The sequence below is a fragment of the Hakea prostrata genome, chromosome 3, assembly GCF_041222555.1.
Source record: "Hakea prostrata isolate BN-2017 chromosome 3, UWA_Hpros_2, whole genome shotgun sequence".
NCBI classification, from domain to species: Eukaryota; Viridiplantae; Streptophyta; class Magnoliopsida; order Proteales; family Proteaceae; genus Hakea; species Hakea prostrata.
Genome location: NC_142602.1, coordinates 8044283 through 8055395, shown reverse-complemented (window position 1 = coordinate 8055395; position 11113 = coordinate 8044283). Strand labels below are relative to the sequence as shown.

Below are 11113 nucleotides of genomic sequence, written 5' to 3'. Positions count from 1 at the left end.
GGATTACTTAAATGCCACATGGCACAATCCTATGAGGGAATTATAGAGAATTGTATCCATGCTTTCTCATTGATGCTGCGATATATTGCGATATATCGAAAAATATCAATTTTTTAATTTTTTTTCGATTTTTATATTATTTCTTACACTTTTTAAGCGATTTCTCTTGCGATTCTATCCCAATCTTACCAATTCTATCCCAATGATTCAATACTCAAAAGTTAATGTGTTAAATGTAATTAGGAGGAGAATCTACATAGAATAATTTATAGATAGAAAGACATTTTATAGCAAAATCTTCAAGATTAATGAACAATCTTACCAACTATATTCTAGTGATTTAATCCTCAAAAGTCAACATGCCAAATGTGGTTAGGGAAGAATATATACATGAAATAATTTATGAAAACAATTTAAATTATGAAGGGATTTTGTAATAGAATCGTCGGTTAATCATTCCAATTATGTCCGAATGATTTAGGTTTTAGAAGGTAACACCTTAAATATGGTTAGGCAGGAGATTTAAATGAAAATATTTATAGAAAATAATTTAAATTCACCACATATTTGCATCAAATTAGGATAGGCATCAAATTTGGGTTCAAAATGACCAAAAATACCCCTGAAACTCATGGGCAAAAATTATTGAAAGTCAACATGCCAAATGTGATTAGGGAAGAGTGTATACATGAAATAATTTATAGAAACAATTTAAATTATTAATGAATCTTGTAATAGAATATTCAGAGTGAATGGATAGTCATTCCAATTATGTCTGAATGATGTAGGCCTCAGAAGGTAACATATTAAATGTGGCTAGGTAAGAGAATTTAAATAGAATAATTTTTAGGAAATAATTCAAATTTACCACATATTTGCATTAGATTAGGATAGGCATCAAATTTACCAAAATTATCAAATAAAATACCCAAAAATCAGGAGGCGAAATTTTCTATATGGAGAGCGAAATATCGCAGAGATCTCTGCGATATTTCGCCAGGTCGCCCGGTTCGCCAGGTAGGGAACCGAGCGAACTTTCGTTCCATGTTTACAACACAAGTTTCTCTGGATGTGCCGTCTCTTGGAATTGTTGGAACATTAGAATGCCCAATAGAACAAGATAAGGCAGGATCTAGAAACCAGCAGATCTTCGAGCTTTCTGATCCAATCTTCTCTTCAACTGGAGCTTACTTTTGGGTAATTTTTAGATGGACCCCTGAGGTTTGGTCTATATATATCATTTTTAGTCAAAAAAATTGAGATTTTGCATATGCCTCCCCTGTGCTATAGAAAAAGTTAATTAATAAAAAATTATCGTTTATATGACCAATTTGTTCTTATTCATTTTTATTTTTTATTTTATAACTTTCATTTATGTCATTTTATTCTAAAAAAGCTGAGATTTTGCATTTGTTTCCCCTGTACTATAGAAAATGTCAATTTAAAGACAAGTTATCACTTTATGACCAATTTGTTTTTATTCTTTTTTTTTTAATTTAAATGTTTTACATATACATCCTAACTGCCATGAAATTGACTCATTCTTAGTAAAAATTATAGAAAAATCTTAAAATTCAAATAAATTTTAAAATATGACCAAAATACCTTTATATGTTAAAATCACTCAAGTACCTTTTAGCTTAAACCCTATTTTTGTACTCGAGAGTCACGAGTTTCATGGCAGGTAAAAATATGTATATGTAAAATTTTAAATTAAAAAAAGAATAAGGGCAAAATGGTCATAAAAGTGATAATTTGTTTTTAAATTGACTTTTTATATAGTATGGGGAAGGCAAACGCAAAGTCTCATTTTTTTTTCTTCTAAAAATGACATAAACCAAACCTCAAGGGGTCCAAATGAAAATTGCACAAAAAAAATATAAGGGTAAATTGGTCATAGAAATAATATTTTGTCCTTAAATTGACTTTTTCTATAGCACAAGAGAGGCATATGCAAAGTTTCAATTATTTTGGACTAAAAATGACATAAACCAAACCTCAGATAGTCCATATGAAAATTACCTTTATTTTTTTTGCCTATCGAGATGCACTCAGTTCTAAGAAAAATTACCTGGACTGATTTTCAAATATCTGGATTCATAAATCGAATATCTATACCAGTTTTGTTGTGAAAATCTCTGGATTCATGAAATTTAGATATTCATCTTTTTACACTAAAAACGTGAATATGTAGATTTATGGGTATGGGGTGAAATCCAAAGATTTCATTGCCACAATAAAAACGCTAAACATTTGTGCATTGACAAAAATCACGTCGACCAAATAGTTTTTTAAGAATGAATCTTCAGATTTTATTCCACAACCAAATAGTTAATTTTATGAATTATGACTTCATTGATTTGAAATATCTAGATATTTGAAATCTCCAAACTCATGTAACTAAACAGCCCTTATATAATATGATGATTTCAAAAATGTAAAATTTTCTATCACTCAGCTACACTTAACTCTTTATTTATTAAAGTTTTTGTACTAAAAAGTTTTGCATTTGATTCCCCAAAAAACTAAATTATTTCGTCTCCTTATCCGCCCAAATTTAAAAATATCTAATTACCTCTCTATTATTTACCTTCTTCAAAATTGATATTACCTTTAACCTTGTTTTTCAATCTCTTCAAATACCAAAATTTGACCGCATGATTTCTTTCTTAATGATCTTTTACTTTCTGTTTTATCAATCATATTTTACATTTAATTATTTAATGTTTTTCTTTCTTATTTTATGTGTGGTAACCGTGTAGTCTTTAAACTAAAAAAAACCAATCAATTTCACTACTACACCAAGAGAAGTGACAGAAAATAAGGGAGCTTTGCCATTGCCCAACAATATATTCTACATGGCTTCTTTGAGATTTGGCATTTTGATATCATCCATCGGTCAATATTGAAATCTCGACCAAAATTTCAGATCCGACGGACCGAAATGTATCACATGACTAAAGCAATTTTGCATTACTTCCAACACAACTAGAAATTGTTACATTACTCCAGGCCTCTGCCAAGAAGACCAAGCAAGTCTACAAGTGGTCCAAACATCCGGGTAATCCTTGTTGCCTCTTGGGGTTTGGAAGAAGTACAAGGGACCAGGAACCATTTTGTTTCTTTCAAATATTTCGACATAATCTCGTGCCATCTCATGTGAATATGGAAATTGACTTTATTGGCAAACAATCAAGAACATCACCGTTGCTACAAGAAGACATCAGCAACTCTTCTTTCCCTCCTTCCTTTTCCTCATTCTCTTCCTCTTCCTCTTCCTCTAATAATCAAGAATCAGTCAAAACAATAAAGTGAGAAAATGAACTATATAAATCTATCTACCCTTTAACAAAAAACGACATAGGGATCTATTACTGATGGTTCACAAAAAAAAAAAAAAATCTATTACTGATGCGTGCAAAATTGGTTCAGCCCTTAGATTCCTACAAAACAGACATCAAGTGTGGGTCGACCGTGTGGTTGGATAGCCACTTCCGAAGGTTAAGTCAGTAATTGCAAAGCCCTGGCTAATTGTAGAGCTTGAATTGAACAAATTAATGGAGGAAAACGATCCAATTACCTTTACTCAATGCGATCCTTTAGTTTATATAGGATTTACCTCTTACTAATGACTGTTAGATAAATCCATGCATTTTTTTTTTGTGGCCACCAGATCCTTGGGTTTTTACCCCTTTTTAAGAGTTAATGGCAGTTACCTTTCGTGGCATGATAGTATATCCCGAATTTGACGGAGACACGTGTATTTTGATAACCGTCGGTTTTCTTTGGGCTTTACGTCATTTAATGGTTCAATCGTTGAACCGGTCCTCACCAGCATATAGAACCCAACCGAGACCGAACCCAATTTGACATTATTTCTTCCCTTATCAATTACAAACGTAATTTTAATAAAAAAAAATTTAAATAACAACCCTAATGGCTTAAAAAATCTAGACTCGTTTTCAAGATGTGTAAGGATAGCGAACATCTGCCCTAATGGCTTAAAAATCTAAAATTCTGTTTAAGGTGGGACCACTTGAGTTAAAGATTAACTGACATTTTATTATCCTAATTGAGTAGATAACCAATGATAATGGCAGCGAGATTGTGAAATAAAAAGATGAAGCTAGGGTGAACCTTTTCACATTCTCTCACCACACACGAACGAGATCCCAATTATATTGGGTTCTCTACTATTTCTACAATTTTGTTCCTATTTTAAATTGCTTTAATATTTGCTCTTGCAACCGAATTTTTTATCAGACATTTTTTTTAAAAACGAATAATTTTCGAACACGAATCCAAGTTGTAATTTATACCTTTTTTTACTGAACCAGAAAATCGATTGATTAAGTTATTCCAAATAATTCTCCATCAAGAGTAATTCTCGAATCTGAAATAACTAACTATATCTCTGCATAACTTCCAAAATGGGGATTTTTATTTGGGACAGTAGCTGCCTGCTACTGCTGATGGTTTAAATCTCACCACGTCATCAAGATGCAATCTAACGGCTGACAATCAAATAGCGGGGGTATGTTTGAAATAACTAACTATATCTCTGCATAGCTTCCAAAATGGGGATTTTTATTTGCGACAGTAGCTGCTGCTGCCGATGGTTTAGATCTCACCACGTTATCAAGATACAATCTAACGGCTGACAATCAAATAGCGGGGGTATGTTTGTAAATATTAATATTTGCCTTTAAGTCGAGTCCCAAAACCCTCTCCCATTCGGATCAAGGTTCTTCTTCGTCTAATAATGCAGCGAAGTTCGTTGATAGTTCTTCTGGACAAAGTTCGTTGATGGTTCCTTTGGGCGTGGATGGTACCTCTCGGCATTCGTCCTCCGGTCGTTGATGGTTCCTCTCGACAGAAAATTAGGTTTGGTGATATCTGTGTTTTAAAATAGAGTTCCTGATCCCCTCCCTCCCCTCTCTTTGTGAAATTTTGGCAATTTCAACAAGATCCCAAAGTCTCTCTTTTAGGTGGAAAAATTAATTAAGGCTTTTATTTGTGACGCTCTAGTATGATAAAATATTTGCCTTTGATCATTCGTTTTTTGTTTTTTGAAATTATCTTTTAATGATTCCATTAGATGACATCTTCTTGTCCTAGATATTTGTAATTCCTCCCATGTTGGATTTCTACAGACAAGAACCGAAGGATTTCATTTCTCTCAATGTCTGCCAATCCCTAAAGAAGTTACTGAAACAAGAAGGTGTTTTAGGATTTTATAAGTGAGTAAAATTGTTGGAGTTTGGCTCTCTGTTTTGTGAGATTATCAGCTCCTTTGAAATTGATTTATCTGTGCAGGTTTTTTTCTTTTTTCAGAGGAAACGGTGCAAGTGTTCTTCGGATTGTTCCATAGCCTTTCATAGATCTATTGGCTGGTTTAGCAGTTGGAGGAATAGCAGTTTTGTGCACTTACCCTTTCGATTTGGTTCGAACAAAACTACCTTATTAGGTAAGTTATTCACAGAGATTGACTCGGTTCATTAGTACTTTTTCTGTTGAACGACCGGAAGACGAACGCCGAGAAGAACCATCCATGCCCAAAGGAACCATCAATGAAACTTCGCTGCGTTAACAAACGAAGAAGAACCTTGACCTTGATCCGAATGGAAGAGGGTTTTGGGTCTCTCCTAAATGAAGGATTCAACTTTATAAATTAACAAAATTTAAATCCTTCAAAGGTAAAAACAAATATTAAAAATATTAATATTTATAAACATACCCCCACTATTTGATTGTCAGCTGTTCGATCGCATCTTGATGACATGGTGTGATCTGAACCGTCGGCAGCCGCAAATAAAAATCCCCAAAATGGTGTACGAGGACAAAATGAAGCCTCAAACAACCAACATCTCGGTGAGCTGGTGCACCCTTTTTTTTTTAAATTCTGGTTTTATGTTTCAACAAAGAAATGACCTAAATCAACCGAAGCTTGATTTAGACTTGATAAATATAAACTCATCTGAAGGAGCTCAAGATATCACCAAGATTTTGGTGAGTTTGAGAACGAAGATAAAGGACATCTAACCATGTAAAAAGTCCATGTCAAAAATAATAAACATCTATAGAAATGGGCACTGAACAAATGGAATGTTCAGATCTGATGTGTAGGTGAAGTTCACTACAGCCGTTACACCTGAATACTACTGTGATATTACCTCCTATTATGTACATTATAGTTTAGACCATTAAACCGGTACGAGTGCTTAGCTGAATGGGTCTTAAAGAACGTCTCTCAATAAATGCCACATGGTACTGGTGACTTCTTAGTTTACATTTTACTTGGCACCTGGGATGTTCTTTCTTAACAAAAATAATGTTGTAAAAGAATTCGGCTCTTCTTTATCCAAACATCTATCTAAACATTAAATTTGACATTAAATACTCAACTTCCATTAGGAACATATGCTTTGTATGACGATTCAAGAGATAAGTGTCACATCTGAACCCACGTGACTTTAAGCTAATGATCAATTTAGGAGAAGCTGAAAACTTCTTCAAGAAAATTTAGTTCTTAACTTGGTGATTAATATGAGAGATGCTACGGTCAAGATCTATCTTTACAATAAGAGAGGTATGGAGTTTATATATAAGCAATACACTCGGAAAAAACACGGATAAACCAAATTGTAATAACTCTAGATTTAATTCTCCTGCACTTTCCAGGGGCATTACTCTTCAATACGAGGATCTGTGTTTTTTAAATATGAGTCGATCATCAGAGGTGGTTTCCCATCCCCAAATCAGCCCATTCTTACAATTCTTTGATCCACGGGAACCTGGTTTGGACTAGAAGTTGATCAAGTTGCACATACGAAGATTTTAAAATAATACCTCCCCAACAAAACACCCATTGAATGCATAAAGTCTTCTTTGGTTATATTCAATATGATTAGATTAACAATAAATATGGGGTTTCATATGTCTTCCGTGACTTCATCCTGTCCTCTCCAGAAAAGGCAAAGTCTTTTAATATAATAAACCAAAGGATATCCACATAGCATGCGAGGATCAACTTTGAAAAGACAAACAAGAAATTGGAAAAAAAACTTGCATTATTTTCAGGAAAAAAGAATATAATGAATGCCATAGAAAATCAATGGATGTTTATTTTTTTCTGGGCAGCTGGGAAAGGAGATATGGGCCAAAGTGGAGGCAAATATGAGTGTACGGTAACATACTCGTCCAGAAGCTTAAACCTAACTAATGGTTCAGTTAACATGGGAGTAGTGTTAAGGTGACAAGCATAGATCCAACCAAGGCAAACGATAAACAGAATATTTGGATTTAGTGGATGAAAGGAAATTACCACCGGCTCTAATGAAATAAAATCAGGCCTAAGAGATGGTACTTGCAATTGATGTCTCCGTGACCATCTGCGATCATGTGGATGATAAACCCAAATCCGAATGTCAGGAACTCGAGTCAAATTACGCACCGCACATGCCACTTGGAGTAGACCGTCGATAGACTCACCCGTGCCAACGCCAGGCCAAACATTCCTGCAATCCGAGGGAGCTTCAATCATCTCTATAACACCATCACCACCACCACCACCACCATTATACACAATCATGTATTTAAAAGTAACAATACCAACCATCCAATAAATAGCACCTTTTATCACATGGACACCCAAATTATATCCAGAGTGGGATGAGAAAAGCTTATGAGTAGCAACACTTACGTTCGACGTGGATAACTGCCATTCCCCTGTGTGGGAGGAGAAAGTCTCCAACTCAATGATATTCTCATTTGATAGAGCAGCCTGCGCACGCACAACTTTGTATCCTCCGTCATAATTACCAGTGGATCCAGCAACCAAAGCTACGCAGTCTTTCCCAAACCCGGGGCAGCTCGCCGTTTCATCATGCGAGTTAAATTCTCGCCGGCTCTGATTAGGGGAATAAGGAAGCAAGTAACCAACCTTGGTGAAGGGATTGTAGATGTAGTACCTGGTCACGTATTGATAGAATGAGCGACACCTGCAATACGGACGCTCGATCAAAGGGCACGTCCAGGGAGGCAATGAATCAATCGTGTGGCTGACAAAACAGAGTAAAAGCCCATTTGAACAACAGATGAAGTATCTAAATTTGTCACCACCACCACCACCACCAATTCCTTGCTCCATGACATCCAACTCCACCTTCACCTTCAATCTCTCTCCAAACTTACTAGGACAATTGGAATTCGTTACACTCTTGGCCTCTGCCAAGAAACACCAAGTAAGCTCAGGAGTGGTCCGGACACAAAGGTAACGCATCATGCTGCCTCTTGTGGCTTGGAAGAAGTACAACGGACCATGGTCCATTTTGTTTCTTTCAATTATTTTAAGACGGAAATAATCTTTCGAGATAAGCTGGTGCCACATCTTTGATACACATTTGAATCTGAAAATTGATTTTAGTGGCATAAGAGCAAGAATCTCTACTAGAACATCTTCGCTGGAGAAAACTTCAATATGATGCGAACATCTCCCTTCTCTTCCTCTTCCTCTAAGAATCAAGAATAGATCAAAACAATGAAGTGAGAAAATGAACTATAAAAATCTACCCTGAAAAAGCTAGAGATCTATAACAAACGTAATATTGAAAGAAAAAAAAAAAATTTAAATAACAACTTAAAATACCCCAAATTTTCAATGCGTATCAAAAGGGCTGAGAATTTACCTACAGACACGCTTTGCTCTTTTGATGATTGCTGAACTTTCAACCATAACTCGCTCCGACGATGGTGGAAGAATGTTGGCCAGAGATGTTCTTCAGAGTGCTGTAGAAACACATCAACGACAGAGTGAGTAAAAGTTTACGATTTATAGAATTTCGGGTAGAGAAAACGTTCTGTTCATTCTGCAATTATCGTTTTACAGTAGTAGTAGATCCAAATGCACAGGGATGATTAAAAGGTGGGCGACAGAAATAAAACATTTACAGGCCTCAAGTTTCTCTGGATGTGGCGTCTGAGGTAGATGGTTGGAATTGTTGAAAGATTAGAATGCCGAATAGAACAATATAAGGCAGAATCCAGAAACCTGCAGATCTTCGGGCTTACTCATCCAATCTTCTCTTCAACTGGAGTCGGAATTGTCGGATACCAAGGGCTAAGGTCACGAATTCAGGTTGGAGAGGAAGATTTCATATGATGAACTTTAGGTTTCAGTCTCTCACCAATGGGGCTTCAACCGAAGGGAAAAAAAACTAAATCATAGAGAACTCTGTGCAATTCGAACATCCAAACAACTTTACTGTTAACAGAATAATTGTCGAGATGATAAAACCCTAAATCTCGTAAAATTCAAGAGAGATGGCAACCAGCAAGCAGCACGGCTATAAAGAAACTAGAATGGAATCAAGTGGGGAAAAGAAAAGAAAAAAAAGGTCACCTTCAAGAGCTGAAAAAAATCCACCTTCGGTTCGAACAAGGGCTCAACGTCTCCTTTCCGTAATCGAATTAGAGATGATCCAGTGATGAAGAAAATAGCTGAAGAAAAAAGAAAAAAATTCTATACAATAGAGTGCGTATAACCGTCTCCCCTTGTCACAAAATTAGGATTGGCAATGCGGATGAAGATCTTGTTAGGGTTAAAGTTTGAAGATCTTGTTAGGGTTAAAGTTTAAATATAAGGTTGCTTAAAATATCTCTTGAGTGTCTTATTAAGGTTAAGGTTTAAACATAAGGTTGCTTAAAGCATTATACTCATTACATCCTGAGTGTCTATATTGAAATACTTAAAAGTTATATGAGTAATTGGACTCTGCCACTAAGGTCCATTACACTGTTAGATTATAACTAATCTGATGGCCCATATTAGAACATAAGTTGGAGATTTTTTTCAAATACATCAACAATAAATTGGGTATAATTTGAATACATAACATAAGTTGGGTATGACTCAAATACCTTAAAATAAGTTGTGTATGATTCAAATACCTCAATAAATCTAACCTATTCCTAATGACTTTGCTGCTCCACCATCGTAGTTATGAATTTCAAATTTTAAAGTAACTAATTTATGATTTTAAATTTTGATATTTAGAAGAAAAAAAACTTGAGAGAGAAAATTTGGCCGGGAAAAATGAAAATTTTTGAGTAAATAAATTGTTTTTCTCCCAGTCTCCAGAATCCAGATCAACTACCCGGACTGATTTTGAAATAGATTTATGTAAAATGATGTTCTGAAAAATATAAGATTTCTATCCCTCTCCAACACTTAACTCTTTATTTACTAAACTTTCTCTACCAAAAGTTTTGCATTTGATTCTCTATAAAACTAAACTCTTTCGTCTCCTTATCCTCATATTTTTTTTTTAAATATCTAAGTTATTTCTCTATTTTTCTAAATTCGCTTTATCTATCATTTTCTATTTTGATCAATTGATTCATATCATTTAGTTTAGATTAATTACTCAATTCAATAAACTCTCTCATACCTTTTTAAAAATTGAAATTACCTCCTACCTTTTATCGTGTTTTTCCAATCTCTTCGAATGCCAAAAATTTGCCCCAACACATGATTTCTTTTTGAATGGTCTTACTTTCTGTTTTTTCAATAGTATTTTAAATTTGATTATTCGATTTTTTCCCTTCTTGTTTTATGTGGGCCAACAATGTATTCCTAACACTAAAAAACGAAACAATTTTGATACTAAACCAAGAGAATGATAGAAAATAAGGGGGATTTACCATTGCCGAACAATGTATTCTGCATGGCTTTTGTGAGATTTAGCAATTTCACAACCTGGTTTTTAGTACCATGCATGGCTTCTTTGAGATTTAGCAATTCTGCTACCTAGTTTTCAATATTCGCTTTCACTCTCTCTCCAAATTTATTACTTATGGACCATGTTTCAACTCTTTGTATTTAATGTGCAAAACCGTCATGCAATATATTTCGATGCGTCATATCAAAATCTCGACTAAAATTTCGGATCTAACGGTTCAAAATTTCTCTTTAACCATAAATGCACATGAGTGAAGCAATTTATTATTACTTCCAAGACCACTGGAATTTGTTAAAGTACTCTTGGCCTCTGCTAAGATGACCAAGCTAGTCTACGAGTCCGGATCTGCGACAGACGGCTTACCACCACAAAAA

At 34.8% G+C, this 11113-nt stretch overlaps 1 protein-coding gene across 5 annotated transcripts; it reads right to left on the bottom strand.

Moving 5' to 3' along the window:
• Positions 1-6686: 6686 nt before the first annotated feature.
• LOC149020565 (F-box protein At5g07610-like) lies at positions 6687-9577 on the bottom strand. Of its 5 annotated transcripts, XM_089146943.1 has the most exons (4): positions 9401-9577; positions 8688-8787; positions 7703-8513; positions 6687-7517 (listed from the first exon to the last, which is right to left on the bottom strand). In XM_089146943.1, the coding sequence occupies exons 2-4, from the start codon at positions 8732-8734 to the stop codon at positions 7488-7490; spliced, it is 888 nt and encodes a 295-aa protein (XP_089003069.1). In that variant the 5' UTR covers positions 8735-8787; positions 9401-9577; the 3' UTR covers positions 6687-7487. The 5 variants fall into 5 exon arrangements, with proteins under 5 accessions (XP_089003069.1, XP_089003067.1, XP_089003065.1 ...); XM_089146941.1 differs by having other exon boundaries at positions 6687-8513; positions 8688-9232; XM_089146939.1 differs by having other exon boundaries at positions 6687-8513.
• Between the last annotated feature and the right edge of the window lie 1536 nt (positions 9578-11113).

Excerpts from the sequence above, each read along its gene's own strand:
- LOC149020565 (XM_089146941.1), bottom strand. The coding sequence starts at position 8,734 with ATGGTTGAAAGTTCAGCAATCATCAAAAGAGCAAAGCGTGTCTGTAG. Across the intron at positions 8,514-8,687 it reads AGAGCAAAGCGTGTCTGTAG|AGGAAGAGGAAGAGAAGGGA; the intron begins GTAAATTCTCAG and ends CTTGATTCTTAG.